General features: G+C 30.8%; 3 protein-coding genes and 1 non-coding gene across 6 annotated transcripts; 2 read left to right on the top strand and 2 right to left on the bottom strand.

Moving 5' to 3' along the window:
* Nucleotides 1-842: 842 nt before the first annotated feature.
* Nucleotides 843-3,710, bottom strand: LOC109816585 (nascent polypeptide-associated complex subunit beta). Of its 2 annotated transcripts, none has more exons than XM_020381654.3 (6): nucleotides 3,552-3,710; nucleotides 2,360-2,427; nucleotides 1,910-2,058; nucleotides 1,720-1,776; nucleotides 1,264-1,302; nucleotides 843-1,185 (listed from the first exon to the last, which is right to left on the bottom strand). In XM_020381654.3, the coding sequence occupies exons 2-6, from the start codon at nucleotides 2,425-2,427 to the stop codon at nucleotides 1,016-1,018; spliced, it is 483 nt and encodes a 160-aa protein (XP_020237243.1). In that variant the 5' UTR covers nucleotides 3,552-3,710; the 3' UTR covers nucleotides 843-1,015. The 2 variants fall into 2 exon arrangements, with proteins under 2 accessions (XP_020237243.1, XP_020237244.1); XM_020381655.3 differs by lacking the exon at nucleotides 3,552-3,710 and adding an exon at nucleotides 3,310-3,447.
* Nucleotides 3,039-3,125, bottom strand: LOC114917075 (small nucleolar RNA Z159/U59). The gene has a single exon (XR_003805802.1). It is a non-coding gene; the product is annotated as a small nucleolar RNA Z159/U59 (small nucleolar RNA).
* A 2,636-nt stretch (nucleotides 3,711-6,346) lies between the features above and the next one.
* On the top strand, nucleotides 6,347-8,009 carry LOC109816586 (uncharacterized). The gene is made up of 3 exons (XM_020381657.3): nucleotides 6,347-6,916; nucleotides 7,643-7,712; nucleotides 7,790-8,009. Exons 1-3 carry the CDS (start codon nucleotides 6,581-6,583, stop codon nucleotides 7,849-7,851), a joined length of 468 nt encoding a protein of 155 aa, XP_020237246.1. The 5' UTR covers nucleotides 6,347-6,580; the 3' UTR covers nucleotides 7,852-8,009.
* A 4,123-nt stretch (nucleotides 8,010-12,132) lies between these two features.
* Nucleotides 12,133-17,135, top strand: LOC109816574 (cation/H(+) antiporter 14). Of its 2 annotated transcripts, none has more exons than XM_083071412.1 (4): nucleotides 12,133-12,208; nucleotides 12,407-12,556; nucleotides 15,139-15,315; nucleotides 15,850-17,135. In XM_083071412.1, exons 2-4 carry the CDS (start codon nucleotides 12,509-12,511, stop codon nucleotides 17,062-17,064), a joined length of 1,440 nt encoding a protein of 479 aa, XP_082927538.1. In that variant the 5' UTR covers nucleotides 12,133-12,208; nucleotides 12,407-12,508; the 3' UTR covers nucleotides 17,065-17,135. The 2 variants fall into 2 exon arrangements, with proteins under 2 accessions (XP_082927538.1, XP_082927539.1); XM_083071413.1 differs by lacking the exons at nucleotides 12,133-12,208; nucleotides 12,407-12,556 and adding exons at nucleotides 13,576-13,780; nucleotides 14,317-14,506.
* Nucleotides 17,136-17,754: the final 619 nt, after the last annotated feature.

The raw sequence follows: 17,754 nt of genomic DNA, 5'->3' as shown, positions 1-17,754 counted from the left end.
CTTTCAGTATTCCCTGTCATCAGCTGGCTAGCTACTGTGTAGTGTTCGCGACTTTAATTTGCCGCGTTGGCTCTTTTATTTGTGCTTACATGTTTTTTTCTTTTTAATTTGTGCTTACATGTTTGGAATAAAAGATAATTTAAAAAATAGAAAGAAAAATAAATAAATTATAAATAAAAAAATAATATTCAAGAAATTCTTATTTATAATTTTAGTTAATATTTATGAAAATTTACACAAGAATGAAAAAATAAATTAATAATATATCATGGGAATTTTATTTTGAAAACAGTTTATATAGTCATAATTCCTTCAAGTAACAGCACCACTCAAATAATACTATTATTTATTATTTAGGCATGAGTCGTTATTTTGAAGCTAGTTTCTATGTAGCAGCACCACTATCGCTGTGTGGCGATTGTGCAGTAGAGGTCTTTAACTACCTAGGAAATCTTCTGACCGAGTTCATTGTCAAGGGCAAGAATCAGATGCAAGTAACAGAATTAGAATTCTGGCAAGTGGTGGTTTATTTCTTAAAACTAGTTCAAAAACTAGTTTGGTTATAAAACTAGTTTTAAACTGATTATAAACTTGTTTATTAAAGTAGTTCAATTTTAAAATGGTTTGTTAAAGTAGTTCACATAATTTATAAACCAGTTCATTTTATTAAAGTGGTGTGGTGCAGTACGGTGCAGTTTTTTTAAAAAACTAAACCATGCACACCCCTAATCAAAATTAACTTCAAATCAAGCCAAATTAGTGAGCCAGGCCACGACTTGAATACCCCTGATACTAACTACCGAACCACTAATAATGCTGATTTATTAGTGGAGGTTGGCAGATTCAGTCAAGAATACCTAGTTAGATGCAGGAAAGCAGATTTAACAGAGTATTTCAACTGTTTAAAGTATATGACAGGATAACTGAAGACCTGAAATACTTAAAATGGAAAATCAGAAGAAAAAAAAATTAAAACACAGAAGATATATAACAATGGCACAAAAACAATAACACTCTAAGAAGCCTTGGTCTCCTCAGCAGCTGTCTCAAAATCTTGTCCAGGAACAAGGTCTGGGACATCATCATCGTTATCCTCATGTACTGTGGCTGGACCAGCACCTCCTTCAGGAGCTTGCTTCTGAAATTGCTCGGCTAACTTCTTCAGGTTTTCCAAGTTATCTGGCCCTGCATTTTAATAATCAAAATGTTAAACTGAGAAGAAAAAGAAACACCAAAGGCTTTCAAAGAAAAAAAAGTACATACCTAATTGGTGAATAATGCTAGGGAGTATATCCTGCAACTCTGTAAAACGGAAAAGTTTGTCAATTTCAGTGCCAATTCACTCACAAATCAGTGAAGACCCAATTGCTTATTTTTCAAAAATTCTCTTTGAATGTTGACAAAAATGAGACTTTATTTATCTAAAATAAACTGAACCAAAGACGCACCAGTCTACAAATCTAGAAATTGGGGGAAGCATTGCTATAGTATACTAAGACATAAAAAATTTCAGATATACTAAACACAAATGTTTATGTCCTTGATGCATTAAACCCTATGTCGTATGGTATAACCTGAATACCAACACAGCCAAAGTTATTATTTACATTTCTTTTGCAACATGTACAGATAAATTGGCAATGTTCTCAAAGAGGAAATAAAAAATAAAAAAGCAGAGCCATGCATACAACAACAATGAAAAGAGATATAATTGCTTACTCTTTGTTTGCGGAGAACCACTGACAACCCAAGTATTGGCGGCAATGGATGCTTGCACTGGAAATAAAAATTACCAACTTGTAATAATTGACTTGAAATAATTGAAGAAACATAAAAAGAAAGCTAGTACATTAATAATATATATATATATATATATATATATGTTGTAAAAACTGCAGATTGATATTACCTTTGGGATTTAGAAACTGGATAACTACATCATCCTTAAAGATATTGACCTCCTCAATTGCAGGGATGGCATTGACACCTATTCTCTTCAGGGTGCTCTGAAGCCTTTTGTCATCTGTGGTTGTAGTCTTGTGGACAGCCTTCTTCTTTCTAAAAAAGAGAAGACCAAACATGAAGGGAAATTTCAACAAAATAGATACATGCTGTGTTTAATTCCAAAAAACACAAGAAATGGTTGCAAAGCCTCAAATAAGTGAAAAAAGGAGGGGGATAAGAGAAAATCTAAAAATTTCATATGTTGTTATATGGCTAATGTTACATCCAGTGAGACTAAAGATTTAACAAAGCATTTTGAAGAACGTAGCATGTTAAAATATAATATTACAAATAATGCTTGATAAGAAATCTGATTTCATTTAGATGAAATGCTGGGTTAAATGTATGGATATACCTTCTCATGGTACCCTTTCCTCCAGTTCTAACCGAACCGGCCATCTTCATCAACCTTTCCCGATTCATCTGGTGAAAGGCAAAAAGAGAAAAATAAATTTCACCACAACCAACTAAGACCAGACAAAGATCTAAAAACGAATAGCAACAAGAATACATTATAAAGGCAGACAAAAGACCAACAATTAAACTTGGTTACAAGCGTGACCAACAATCAAGCATACATGACATAAATGCTAAAAGCAGGAGTAATAATTTTATATGGACGTCTAAGAGTGGCCATCCAAAACAAATCAATATACAAATTCATAACAGAAGTTTAAAGTTGATAAGCTACTTAATTCTATAATGAAAGAAAACAATTAGATTTTAAAAGACGTTGTGTTACCCATCAAACCAGGACTTAATTCTTAAGCTTGGGCGCAAACACAAAGTGAATCCAACTACAATACTAGATCGTATTGTATCATATCACATCAAGGTGACAAACCTAAGTTAAATAAAGCCCACAAGTTTGCTAATTGCTTCACCAAGTCCATATTCTAGAAAAGATATCTACAACATCTTACATCAAACAAACAATACTAGATAGAAGATGCATTCCGAATATTAAATGACAACATCCAATCTGAAGAACATCAATAAATTAGAATATAGAATACAGAAGGATCTTCAACACAGCCTCCTCAGTTCAGGTCTCCAATAATTTTCCACATTGAAACAACTCGGAAGAACGAAAGTTTTTCTTTTTGTTCATCCTCGGAGGCTATCATAAAAGCTCAACTAAAAAGCCAATTGCGACACATAATGACCCTTAGTTGAATTGGTTATTCCAAACCACCTATCCACTTTCCGTCTTTCACATAAGAAAACAATAAAAAGCAACCATTATAATTTCCTTTCCAACATTTTCCACAAAGATGCACTTTGCATTAGAAGAAGAAAAATAACCTGTTATTCGAAAATGTTGGAAGCCCTGAACCGATTGATGAAACAGAAACGAAAGAAAAATCTATTTCCCGAAATCCCATATACAAAAAAGAGAGAGATGGATTGGAGAGTATATTAATCACAACAAAAGAACCCAAACTCGGAGAAAAAAAAACATCACATAGAGGTGAAAAGCAACCAATAATAAACATAAACCATAACAAGGTAAAACAAAATGGTGATTAAAGCAGTAAATACGGTACCTTTGTTTAAGCTGAGTGTTTGGAACAAATGGTAACCCTCACTCAGAAGACCTAAACAATGCAAGAAGATAAATGACTCTCTTTTTTTATCAACAACACCTAACAAGACTCTAAGCTTTTTCTTTTTCTTCTTCGTTTTTGTAATAAAAAAACCCTACTTCGTTGGGTCGGCTAGTGTCCAGGCCCAATACCAAAAAATAAAAGCTTTTTGACAAAAGAAGTTTATTTGTTTATTTGTAGGTACAAAATAAAAATAATAATTATAGAATAGAAATAGAAAAATATGCGTTGTTTAAAGAAAAAATAAATAAAAAAGGAGATTTTTCCGTTTATTTGTATAAGAGAAAATAGGTAAATGAATATTATATAAAAAAAAATATGAAGTTAAATTAGATTGAAAGTGTTGAGCATTGGAGTTGAAGTATAATGATGAATATTTGTTGATGTTTTGGTTCTTGGTTGGAGTTACAGATGTTTCTTTAGTAATGAATAACGAAAAGGTATGTGTATGTGCAGGGACGGAGCCAGGATTTCAATACTGGGGGGCTGAGAATAAATTCCAAAGTGATACCACATAGCAGGCCGTACCAGAAATCCAAAAGTTGAATAAAAAAATAAATTTGGGTTATTCATTTAATTATACATATGAGTTTATATTAAAAATAGGGGGTGCCATATAGTAATATATATGTATATAAAAAAAAATTAAAATTGTTGGGGGGGCCGTGGCACCCGTAGGTCCCCCTTGGCTCCGTCCTTGTGTATGTGTCATGTGTGTGTCCTTTGGTGTGCATTTTGATTTGATTTTGTGGGGCTCGACTTTGCAGATAAGAAGACGACTAGGGTCTAGGGGATTGCCACTTGGGTTGGTGGTGACTCTCCTGAGGACTGAGGTGCAAGTTTGATGATGCAACGGATCCACATAATTAACAGACTAAGGAAGGTGACACCCAAACTCTACCACCCAAAAAATGGCTAGCAATGTTGATTATCGACAAAGGTTGCAAATATTTTATAAAGGCGATAAATATTGATTATTTTGTGTTTTTAGTGAACGATTCATTTAAAGAAAAAATCTGAATCGATACATCTTGTAAAATCCATTTGATTGTCTTATCCATTTTTATAATAATAGGTTGTTTTGATTTTATTCTTTTTAAAAAAATTAATTGTAAAAAGAGAATAATTATATTATTTTAAACAAATCTAATTTTTAAAAAGTTTAATCTATATTTTTATAAAATCAAACTGATCAAATTTATAAAATATAAACTCACTAATTGATCAATTTTTATAAAATAGATCAATTTAATTTTATTTGAATTTATTATGAGTTTAATTCATAGACACGTATAATATGAGAGTTTACAATGAATAATTGTGTTTGATATAAATGAAAAATATAATTATTATAGCTTTAAATATCTAATAATAGATGTTAAAAAATTCATAATTTTAAAGGATTAATTTTTAAAAGTTTTATTTTAAATACTTACATCATTGCTTTAAGTAATTTTATCTTTTAATATTTTATGTTAGGAAGACTTTCGACACAAAATTTTTTTTTTATGTTTGAATCCACCTATCAATTTTATCATTAATTATCTAATCAAACTAGATACATATATTCTTCACTTTAAAATTAAACCTTCATAATTTTATTTTTGAATATCATTAAAAAGATCTTTTTCTAATAGACAATTATACAAATATAAATTTATGTTTATCTTTTTATTTGAATTATCAAAGACTTTGATATTATCACAACATATTCCAATAACCTGACGAAATTACTATTATTATCTTTCAGGATTAAATAACTTTATGTGAAATCAATAATAGATAAATTGAAGAATATTTTGGACTGAAATCAAAATTTAGGAATTACTCTATCATCTTTTTTTTTTTTTAATGTAATTAACTTTGTAGTTTAACTACTGTGAACCTAAATAACTTTGAACATGAATAAATGTCTACTGATTTGTCTTTCAAACAACTACATGTATGTTTTTAGTTCAGTTGTTTTGTTTAATATTACATACTATATATATATTCGATGCTAAAATTGACACATTGATTCCACGGGTACCGATGCTAGTATATATACATTTAACCCACGATTTCATCTAAATGAAAATCAGATGTCTTATAAAGTATTATTGCTAATATTATATTTTAACGTGTTATGTCATTCGTGTACATGTACGAAGGAAGGATACACTAGTAATCTTCTTGTACTCTGAGGGTTGAATGAGAATTTCAAGTGAATATTCTGGTGAGAGAGAAAATATATGCAAAAGGCACTTTGACGCTCAAGTCAAGACAAGCACAAATATTGATAATAATTAATGAACAGTGACGTTATCTCGTGACATGAACTATTTATACTGACATAAATGAGTCCTGATTTCCATGGACCTTGTAATAAGATTGTCATATTAAATAATACATCCTTAATTGACTTATTGGTGTGATTAGCCCTTAATTCTTGATTAGGAGTAATCCCTGAGTCCATGATGCACTCTGCTTGAAATTTCGACTACTCGTGGCCGATCAGATGTCAATTACTAAGTTCGACTATTTGGAGGTCGAAGGAGTATCGGTTATGTAGTGGCCGAATGCTCTTACCCGTACACTTCAAATCGCTAATATTTTCACAGGGTCTATTTAATATATTTTTTTAATTTTGTATTTTGCAATAAATTATAATCAATAAAAAAAAATATAATCATGAGTGTGTTACTATTCATCTCTATAAAATATTAAAAGCGTTCTTGGCATTTGGACCTAACCCTTTTGCTATTTTGTATCAAACTATGATTTGATTATCTTCCTCTTACCACAGTTAACATAGGGTGCTCATATTTTTTCAAGATCTAACCAATTCGAGTTGCATACTATACTAGATATAAGATGTAAGATCTTTGTCTTCCCCAACAACAGCGTCCACTTAAAAAAAAAAAAAAAACTGAAAATAAAAGCAACAAACCTTTTATTTTTTTTGTTGTTGTTGGGCGAGATTAGATTTGATGGGAAAATATCTTGAATCTGCTGCGAGACTTGAAGGGCTATCGCGAATTGTGTCATCTGCGAAACCCCAAAGGCCAAAAGGAACGGTACCCAGATCGCCAAACCGTGTGGCAACCCCTCGGAGTGCTAACCCAAGTGCTGTTAAGGTCGAAACTGTGAAAAAGATGGAATCTTTGGAACAATGTCGGACACCCCTCGCCAAGGTTGTCGCCGATTGCTCCAAGCGCTGGTTCCAGGACACTCTCAAGGAGGCTAAGGCTGGGGACTCTGCCATGCAGGTTTTGGTTGGTCAAATGTATTACTCTGGCTATGGTGTTACAAGGGACCCCCAAAAGGTATTTTTATAATTGATATTGGATTATGGTCATATGTATTAGCACCTAGTTTTGTTAAGTTACCCACCATTTGGTGCCAAAGTTACGTGATTTTGTTCCTGGTAATGATAATCATCCACCCCATTTTTAGATGAATTGGGGGTTGGAAATAAGAGGGACATAGAGAGAGAAAGTAATAAAAGTGATAGATGATGTGATGATAAAAGAAGAGAGATAGAAAGAAAATGGGGTGGAAGTGAGATGGAAGAAAAAGTGAATGTATGATGATAATTTTTCCCTCCTTGAAAAAGGAACTGAGATGGAGTGCAGAGATGTTGGAAATTTTTTTATTGGTTTTTTGATTTGAAAATTTAAATCCCTTTTCTTGTATTACAATTTTTATCATTTTGTTGTTTGTTTTTATTAGTAGGCAAGATTACAATGACTACATAGACTTTGTGAATACTAATCCAATCCTCCTTTATTAGACTGTTACTAGTGGTTTTTATTGTATTGTTGCTGTTTATTAAAAAGAATACGCATGAATTCAATTGCCTGTTTTGAGTTTTTAGTTGTGAGCCTGTTTTTCTTGAATTGCTTTGGTGGATGGGGCTGTTAAGGCTTCTGAATCTTGCTCAACTGGCAAACAAGACCCTTGACTGATGTTGATTTGGATTTTTTTGGAATGATATTCGCTGCTCCTCAACTTCAGGTTACTGACTGTACTGTAACAAGCTTTGTTTATAGGGACATGTTTGGATTTCTAAAGCTTCAAGGAATCGAAATTCAGTTTGGAAAGTGTGTGGTAAACGGCCAGGTAAGCTCTTCTTTTTGTTGGATTAATGAATTGCGGTTTTGTGTCTCCTGATTGGTCCCTATTTTGTTGACAATCAGGTTACAGAGCAAGTGATTCAGATTCATGTGAACTGGAGAGCAAAGATAAATCTTTTCCTTAATTTACAAGTATAGCTCCCTATTTTTTCTTTTAAAGAAAATGAATTTCAACTTCAATTCTATATTATAGTATATGTAAACTTATTGTCGCTGATACTAGTGGTTATTTGTTGTAACATCCAAAACATAAGTCAAATTTTGTTAACTAACAATTGTTCTACGATGGTGTCTCTTGTAAATTAGTTGCTGTGTTATTCATTTTCAGGAAGGTGATATAGTAAAGTAATAACTAAACATCAAGTTTTTGCTTTATTATATGGCTTATTTATTATGCCTAGGTGAGTATTGTGTTATTTCCTTTTTTTTTCTTAAACATCAAATTGATGTCTAATTTACAATGCTCTTATTATTGATCACCCGGCATCTAGGACTTCGATAGTAGTTATCACACTGGGACTTTAATCCATACTCCTCAGTTGTATGGAGATCATTGCTACAAATGTTATTTTCTGAGAGTCTGATACTAACTAGCTTCTAGTTTACTTCTGGCATTGTTGCAATTAGTATGATAAGCTGCCCGAAACTAAATGTGTTTGGTTTAGCCTATTTTGAAGAAATTATCACTTTTTTTACCAGCGTCCTAAGTGTTTTTTTTTTTTTTTTTTAATAATAAAAATGTGATTATTTCCCAAAATAATCATCTGCTAAGCATGTACTAACTAGCATTATATTATCAGTATCTAGGATTCTAGGTATATTCAGTATAATATTCTGCCATTAGTATTTAGTATGAAATCTTAAAAGAAGGTCAGGCTGCTGGCACTGATATCTATTTTGGGTATCTCGTGTCTAAACCAATTAATACATAGGATGCATTTGGAAGAGCTTATTTATAACTTATTTGGACTTATGGCATATATATTTGTGTAAGTGTTTGGTAAAACTTTGAAAATAGTTTATGATTTATCCATAAGCTGTTTTTAACTTATTTCAATTAATAATCTCTTCAGGGTAAATTATGAAAATAATTTAACCCCATTTTCTCTTCAATTATATACATAACTTGCACACAAATACTTATACGATAAACACTTGATTAATAAGTACTTAATAAGTGCTTATTTGGGTTTCTCTGCAATCAGTATGATAAGATGCCTGATAATAACTGGAGAGCAATCGATATTTGGGTGTATTCAGTATTATGAGTATGATAAGTTTGAAAGGAGATCAGGAACAGGCAGCTATGCACTGGCATCTACTTTGTGTGTCCTGTCTTGTATTTGAAGTCGATTAATAGGAAGTATATTTAGGGTAACATGTGCATTTCAAATTTTATTCCCTGGGCAAGTAAGAACAGATTTAATGTTGGAATTTTGGAGAACTGGCTGGATTAAATTTCTTTATGTAGACTAACATTTGATTGGAGAATTGATATCACGATTGTGCACATGATACCAAAGAAAATTCATTTTAATAATTGACCTCAGTAATTTTTGTGAATGCGCCTCGCTAACTCACATACTAGATAATGAAGAAAACTTAACGCCATGAAAATGATCAGATCAGTGTTGTAATTGTTACCATGAATTTTGATTTTGTATAATTGATACTCAAAACTTTACTATGTTTTACAAATAAATATCTTTATTTTAATTTTACTTTAATTAAATCCCAAAATTTATTTATTTTTTCAATAATCTCTTATATAATATTATGATTAAACTATCAAGAAAGAAAAAATATCAATCATTTATTTATTTAAATTCATAGTTAATTATTAGATATTTGTACACATTAGTTTTATTTTCATATGTTACTCTTCTATATGTTAAAAGTTAGTTAAATAGTACTTTTGATATTTTTATTTTTATTGATTTGCAATTTTGGTCTAACTATTTTAAAATAGAGATTTTAGTCACTTTATTTTAAAAAACATGATATTTAATTACATGTTATATATGAATAAAAATTAAAAAAAAACAAATTTTTAAATTTATTTTTACTAGTAATTGATGTTTATTTTATTAATAAAAATCTTATTTGTATATTTTTATAATTTTTTTATTTTTAAACATTGTGTTACTAAATGTCACATTACATGAGTAAATGTTAAAAATTAATTATTAATAAATGTCAATTTCAAATTTTATATTTTTAAAATTAGAGAGATTAAATGTCTTTATTTTAAAATAGAGGGATTAATATTACAGATTAATAAAAAATAGAGGGACTAAAATTGTAATTTAATCAATATTAAAATATCATAAAACTTTTAGAATTAGAAAAACCAAATAAATACTTTTTTATCATTATCTTTTTCTTCTTCTCTTTTTTAATAAATTCATATTTTTATTTTATTTGAAAAATAGTTGTACCAAAATGATAGATTGATATTTAAGATAAATAACTGAACTCTAAATTGATAATAAAAAAATTGTTTGTAAAAAATGATAAAATTTAAATATTATTTAAAATGAAGTTTGATAATGTTTATTTGTAAAAAAAAGGTAAAATTTAAGAATTAATTGGAACAAAATTAAAGTTTATGGTATTTATTTATAAATGAGATAAAATTTAAGGATTAATTAGGATAAAATTAAAGTTTAGGATGTCAATTTGTAAAAAAATGTTAAGTTTAGTGTGGGTAAATACTTTTGTCCCTACTAAAAATATTTTAAAATTTTTCATTCTTTTAAATCTCTCCAATATTAGAGGGGAGCTAAATTTATTTAGGTGAGGAGAGATTTTGCTTCATCTAGCTCCTAAAAATTAAATCAAACAAGAAAAATTTATATGAGCTCCTCTTGTTCCCTTTATTCTCATCAAACAAAAAACTATGTAATTATGACTAATAAATTAAACTAACCCTATCAATAAATCAAATAACTAAAAATAGTATATACTTTTTTCTATAAAAAAAAAGTAATAATAATATTTATATGGTGATTAACCTTTGTTGAAAATCGTGAATAAATACAAAGTTATACCAAATAAAAATTCATAAATATCTTGGTTAAGAAACACAAGTCATTATTACATATATAATTAATATTAATTTTAAATTAATATATATATATATATATATATATATATATATATATATATATATATATTTGGAATCATCTATACAACATTTTGGATCATCTTCAAAGTAATATATTTAATATTGATGTAATTAAGGTAAAAATTAAATTATAAGAAAAAAAATCTAACTTTAAAAAGGTTTAAATTATAAATAAGATATGCACAATTTATTCAAATTAATTAGATTTAAATTTAAAAGATAGAAGTTAAACATTATTTTTTTTAAAAAAAATAGATAAAATTTATCCACTTAAAAAATGTAAGAATTTAAGAGGTGTTTGAAAAAGCTTGTATAAAGTTTAAGGTTTAGATAAATGTAAGAATTTGTACACTTTATTACTCATTTTATCCAAATACATCTCTATTGTTGAAAATATTTTTCAATTTCCAGGTAATCTTATGTATAAAAAAATGTTTTTTTTTTTTTTGCGTGTGTAGATAAATGAGAAATAAACAAATGAATCAGAAATTGATAGGGAATTAATTATGTATCTTCAAAATTTTCTATATAAACTTCGTTTATAAAAAACAAGATATATTTTTTTCTTAAATATGTTTTTAGATCGGACACTGACTAATTTCAAGAAATAGAATTAATGAAATAATTTTACAATTATAGTTTAATTTTACTAATTTCATTAAAAATTATTTTCTCTTAAATTTCTGATCATTAAAATTTAATTTTAGGAATAATTAATTTATTAAAATATAATTTCAATTAAATAAAGAATACTTTTTAGATGATATAATATTAAATAAGGTAAAGTTACTTAAAAAAAATAATTATACTGTAGTTCATCGATCATGGATTTTTTCTGTTTATATTTCAACATGAAAAGAAGATTAATTGATTGAATAAAGCATGCAATGCACTTATAAGTACTCTTGATTTGATGACAGTTTAAGACAAATATTTCTTTCTTTATTTACTACATATTCTTATGTTGTTTTAGTTGCTAATGGGTGGAATCTAGACACTCCCAAACCTTAAAATAAGAATAAAGTTTCAATTATTTCTTACACAAAGTAAAAGGTTTCCATAATTCACGTTAAGAATCCAATTCACGCAGTTCCATAAATCATTACAACCCCACTTTTCCTTTTTCATTTTCTCTTTCTCTTCCATTTCTCATCTCTGTCTTATCTAATTCTCTAATGGCAAATGTAAGTAAGAGGCTACCACAAACCCACCTTCTAATTCTGTTTTCAGCAATTGAGAGTTTCTTCTTCTTCTTCTTCTTATTCTTCCATGTTATCAGGTTGTGGAAGTCAAAGTCGGTTTGCACTGTGACGATTGTATCAAGAAAATCCTCAAGGCCATCAAGAAAATTGAAGGTTCTTAATTTTCCCTACACCAATAAATTATGAGTATCGATACATTACAATAAATCATGCAACATTATTTTCTATATATCATGTTATCTTTTTCTTAATTTCTTGTACCTATTGTAAAATTTCCCATCAAATAATTACTTTGTGTTTCTTGGTTTCTTTCCTTGATTACTGATCAGTTTAAAATTTGTGGCCTAGCAGATATTGAAACCTATAACGTGGACACACAACTGAACAAGGTCATTGTTACTGGCAACGTAACAACAGAACAAGTGATCAGAGTTCTTCAAAAGATTGGCAAGAATGCAACTTCTTGGGAAGATGCTCAAACCTATAAGTGAAAAGTTTAGGGTAGCACACTTTTTCTCCCTCAAAACATTATTCTCTTTACACACTATGTACTATGAAATTCAATAATCTATTGTCAATAGTTTAATTATATCTTCCTTAGTTTTGTAATATATTTCTTTATTATGTAAGGCTATTTGTTATATATTTATAAATTGATTTTGAATTTAGTGATTTTTTTAGAAATAAGAAACAGATAGTAGTTTATGTTTATTTATAACTATATATTTTTTAAAATGATGTACACTGTACTTTTTATGAGGATAATTTTTATCATACATAACTTCGTATATATAATCTTAACTTCCGATTACTGAACTGATTTTAATGATCCATTGCTTTTTAATTGTATTTTTTAATTTTTTTTAAGTTTTTAATTATTTTGAAAAGTCGTAATAAATACACTTTTTTAAAAAACTATTCTTTCTTAAAAAAAAAAGTAACTTTTTATGGAAAAAAATTGCCCTTTCAAGAGATGGGGGAACCATTGGATGTGATCAAAATTCCACTTAATGCTATGTTGGGTTTATGCAACGAAAACGAAAATGGATTTTTATCTAGAAATATTGGATTTGAGAGGGTGGATTCTCATCCATGACTATGAGTGGTGGCGTGCTTTTGCTTCTTATATATAAGCAATGTACATTGACAAATAATATTAACCAATAACCACGATATGATGCATATGGATATGGCAATAGCTTTTCAATTTACACACTTCGGTGGATCTGCTAAAAGGTCTATCATTTGTGTTCCTCCAAACGGACCTTGTATAAATATAGATATATATGTATTCCCGTACTTTGCAAGAGTGGTATAACCACCTTGCTTGAAGGCAAACCGTTAAATATATCAAATGCAAAATACAAGGCCAACCTCTTATATCTCGTGCATGCTTCATGGCTTTGCATTGCAGCACTGTTATCCTCGAGGAAAATAGCTTTTAACAATAAACACAAGAAAAAAAGCTAAGTTTTTTTTTTTGTTTACCCCTTGATATTTTCATTCACATATATGGCAGCTATTGCAGCTGGAACAGGAAATAAGACATTGGTATGCCAAGATCCCCACAGTTATGGTCACTCGGATATCTGGCACTCAGGCAACCCTTTCCAGTCCCCCTCTAGTCTTCTCTTTATGCAGGTTTCTTTGATTACCTTAGTCACACAGTTCATAGACAAAGGTCTCAAGCCACTAGGACAATCCTCTCTTGTATCCCAGATTCTTGTAAGCTTTCTCTAACCTCATCAATTTTACATTATTCAAGGTTCGAATCTTCGCTGACAGAAGTGCTCACGTCTAGTGTGTGATAATGTCTCAATCAGGATTGTTTCCAAAAGAGGATACCTGTATGGTTAAAGAAAAAAAATTTGTTTAGAATTCTCTATGGCAATGCAATTCTAAATATAAGACTGACAAGACAAAAGATTACAAGAGAAACTTTGAGGGAAATTATAACAATTTTGCTGGTCCAAATTAACAACAATATTAAACACAAAAACATTGTTTTGCCATTACGAACTTGTTTAGATAAAAACTTAAAAGTATTTTTAAAATCTTTATATTAATTTAAATAAAGAATTTTTTTTGACAAGTTTAAAAAACACTTTTAATTTGTATCTAAATAGACTCGACAACTAAGTAAGGAACTTTCTTTTAAGTACTACCACCCATAATGGAAAAATGTGATTTGTATATGAATTGAATAGAAAGCTCATTGCTTGCTTCAGCAACTAGTGTTAACAAATGATGCATGGTAACAGGGTGGAGTGGTGTTTGGACCATCAGTTTTGGGGCACAAAAAGATTCTAGGTCAACTCTTATTCCCCATAAAGGGTGCTCTAGTGCTTGAAACAGTTGCATCGTTTGGCCTCATGTTCTTCTTCTTCATATGGTGCGTTAAAATGGATGTTGCCACAATGTTGAAGACGGAAAAGCTGGCCATCACTCTTGGTATTTCTATATTCTCACTCACATTGATAATCCCTACTGCACTGGCCTTTCTGTTGAAGAAATATGTTCCAATGGACAAGAGTCTCGCTAACGCACTGCCCTTTCTAGCTGTCTCACAAACCTTAACTGCGTTCATTAGCATAGCAGTGCTCTTGACAGATCTCAAAGTCCTTAACACCGACTTAGGACGTTTAACCATGTCAGCAGCGATGTTTGCTGATGTTGCGGGTTTTACTTTGACAGTGGTTTTGTTTGCAATAATGCAGAACAAGAGTCATAACCTTTTTAATCTAGTAATCATCCTTGTAGCCACAGTTTTATTCATGCTTGTTATTATATATGTGTTGCGGCCAGCAATACTTTGGATGGTAAAGCATGCAGGAAATGGTTCAGTTAATGAAATTTGCATTGTTTGCATCTTTCTCTTTGTTCTCTTGTCTGGACTTCTCAGTGAGTTTATTGGGCAGCATTTTATTATGGGACCGATAATTTTAGGCCTGGCTGTTCCAGAAGGGCCGCCCTTAGGAACAGCTTTGATGACCAAATTGGACACAATCTGTTTGACATTTCTTTATCCCATCTACCTTGCTGTTAATGGGTTGCAAACTGATATCTTCAAAATCGATATGCAGTCTCTCTGGATTTTGTGTCTTGTACTGGTTGCGGCTTTCTTTGTAAAGATTGGTGCTGTCATGTTGCCAGGATACTTTTACAATCTACCCATGAAAGAGTGTTTTGTGATTGGCCTACTTCTGAATGGAAGGGGTATAGCTGAGATTAGCATGTACAATTTGTGGACAGCAAGCAAGGTATGTATGTGTGTGCATGAGATTGAGACTAGAGAATTCAATTTCAAACCATCCAAGGCATGTACATGTTGATTGATCAACTAACGGCAAACTATTCATTTGGTTTCTATAGTTGTTCCTATTTTTAAGTTTTATTCACTGCACGAGAAAATTGGAGGTTTTAGTCCCTAGACGTGCATAAAAGTTTAAGTTTCGGTCCTTATTAGGGAAAACTTTTTAGCTGTATAAAACTGTTACAAAAGCTTTTTCACATGACAAACTATCACAAAAAAATATTCACAAGGGAGTTCAATGATAATACATTATCAGGTGTAAAATTTTTTTACACTTTCAACTAATAAAAAATTATTATTAGTATTTTTAAACTAATTATTGTAAAAGTTAACAAACTTATCATAAATGATGATTTGTTATTGAATAAAATTATTCTATCAGTGAAAACTTAAAAATGAGAACAACTATAGGAGCCAAATGAAAAGTTAAACCTTAAGTAATTAACTAACATTATAAAATTTCTTCTCTTTTCTGTGGCAGCTACTATCGGAACAAGAATTCTCATTGATGGTGATTTCCATTTTAGTAGTAAATGCTATATTAGCACCACTCATAAAATACATATATGATCCTTCAGAACAATACCAGACCGGAAGAAGATGCACAATTCAACACAATAAGCGAGATTCGGAGCTTCGACTCATGGTGTGCATTCACAACAATGACAACCTTCCCACAATTCTCAACCTCTTAGAAGCATCCTATGCAAGCAGAGAGAACACTGTCACGGTCACAGCATTAGTCCTAGTGGAGCTTCATGGAAGAGCAAGGCCTATTCTTGTTGCTAACCAACCCTATGATGACCTTCGCTCGGGGTCATGCAATGCAAATCACATTGACAATGCCCTTAGGCAATATGCACGGCAGAATGAAGGATATGTATCTGTTCAATCTTTCACTTCAATCTCCACATTTGACACCATGTATGATGACATTTGCCGAATATCACTAGATAGCGGAGCCAACATTTTGATCATTCCATTTCACAAGAGATGGGAAATAGATGGAACCGTTGAGGTTTCTCATAGGTCAATCAGAACCGTGAACATTAAAGTCCTCGAAATGGCACCATGTTCTGTTGGTATTTTAGTTGATAGAGGCACCTTAAGTGCTTCTCCATCACTCTTGATGGCTAGAGCAGCATACTATGTTGCTGTGTTATTCGTCGGGGGTGCAGATGATGCTGAGACACTAGCCTATGGTACTAGAATGGCTAGGCATGAATCTGTGTTTGTGACAGTGGTTAGGTTCCTTCTGTTTGGTGAGGAAAATTCTAAGGATAGAAAACGTGATAGTGATCTTATAGATGAATATAGATACTACAATGCTGGAAACCGTAGGTTTGAGATATTGGATGAAGTGGTGAAAGATGGAATAGAGATGTCTAGCTGCATAAGAAGGTTGGTGGATTATTTTGATCTTGTGATGGTGGGGAGGGAGCATCCAGATAGTGTTTTGTTTCAGGGACATGACCATTGGAGTGAGTGTCCAGAGTTAGGGGTCGTTGGGGACATGCTAGCATCACCAGATTTTGCGACCAAGGCATCGGTGTTGATTGTGCAACAACAGAGAATAAGAGGAAGGTTTGCGACACAAAGTCTGAATCCTATGCCAAATCGCAAAGATCAGCTCGTGCATGATGTTCCAATCGATCACACGTTAAGTCCTTCATGTACTATTTCAGTCGACAAATAATGTGACAGAATGTAGACAGATTCCCATGTCAGTGAAATTTTTTAGATTCTCTAGTTTCCCCCTGCCCAATGTTTTTTCATTGTTGATATATTCATGCATGCATGTCACGGATTTTTAATTAAAACCGTCAAGGTACTTGCGACATTCGACAAAGCAATGAAAAAGTAAATTGATCCCTTGATTATAAACACGTAATTAATAATCTCAACATTAAGTTTTCACAAGGTGGATTGCTTAATACAGTGATCTATATAAACTTATAAGTCATCTTTGGATTAAGCAAATATTAATTAATGATCGTGGAAAGGCCATACTTGGAAGGCAAGTAGCACAACTTTTGGTGAACAAAAGACATTGGCGTCACCAAATAGCATCTCTACTATTTATGGTGCGTATTCACATCATCTCCAATAGAATAAATTCTTATGTGATTCAACTTTGTACCATTTTATGCTGCGATTTAAGGGTACACACTAAAACGTTCTCGTCGAATAATAAGGATTCGTCAAATAATAAAAAAAATCAATAAAATTATATTGGCCTTAAAAAGTAGAATAGATTACACTCTGTTATTTTTCTAGTTCATTAAACCAAAAACAAATTTTATACTTTATTTCCAAATTATGTTACACTTTCATAGTTTAGTCTTCTATATTTTCTTTATGTATTGCTAGTTAAAGTGAAAATATT

The sequence above is a fragment of the Cajanus cajan genome, chromosome 3 (assembly GCF_000230855.2).
Source record: "Cajanus cajan strain Asha chromosome 3, NIPB_CcT2T_4, whole genome shotgun sequence".
NCBI lineage: Eukaryota > Viridiplantae > Streptophyta > Magnoliopsida > Fabales > Fabaceae > Cajanus > Cajanus cajan.
This window is presented reverse-complemented; position numbering and strand designations above follow the sequence as displayed.

Bases quoted from the DNA above. Each gene is read 5' to 3' on its own strand.
- LOC109816585 (XM_020381654.3), bottom strand. From the start codon at position 2,427: ATGAATCGGGAAAGGTTGATGAAGATGGCCGGTTCGGTTAGAACTGGA. The intron at 2,059-2,359 runs GTATATCCATAC...TCTCTTTTTTAG, and splicing joins GGAAAGGGTACCATGAGAAG to AAAGAAGAAGGCTGTCCACA. The intron at 1,303-1,719 runs GTAAGCAATTAT...TCCGTTTTACAG, and splicing joins TGGTTCTCCGCAAACAAAGA to AGTTGCAGGATATACTCCCT.
- LOC109816586 (XM_020381657.3), top strand. From the start codon at position 6,581: ATGGGAAAATATCTTGAATCTGCTGCGAGACTTGAAGGGCTATCGCGA. The intron at 6,917-7,642 runs GTATTTTTATAA...CTTTGTTTATAG, and splicing joins TTACAAGGGACCCCCAAAAG to GGACATGTTTGGATTTCTAA. The intron at 7,713-7,789 runs GTAAGCTCTTCT...GTTGACAATCAG, and splicing joins AGTGTGTGGTAAACGGCCAG to GTTACAGAGCAAGTGATTCA.
- LOC109816574 (XM_083071412.1), top strand. From the start codon at position 12,509: ATGCAACTTCTTGGGAAGATGCTCAAACCTATAAGTGAAAAGTTTAGG. The intron at 12,557-15,138 runs GTAGCACACTTT...ATCGATATGCAG, and splicing joins CTATAAGTGAAAAGTTTAGG to TCTCTCTGGATTTTGTGTCT. The intron at 15,316-15,849 runs GTATGTATGTGT...TTTCTGTGGCAG, and splicing joins ATTTGTGGACAGCAAGCAAG to CTACTATCGGAACAAGAATT.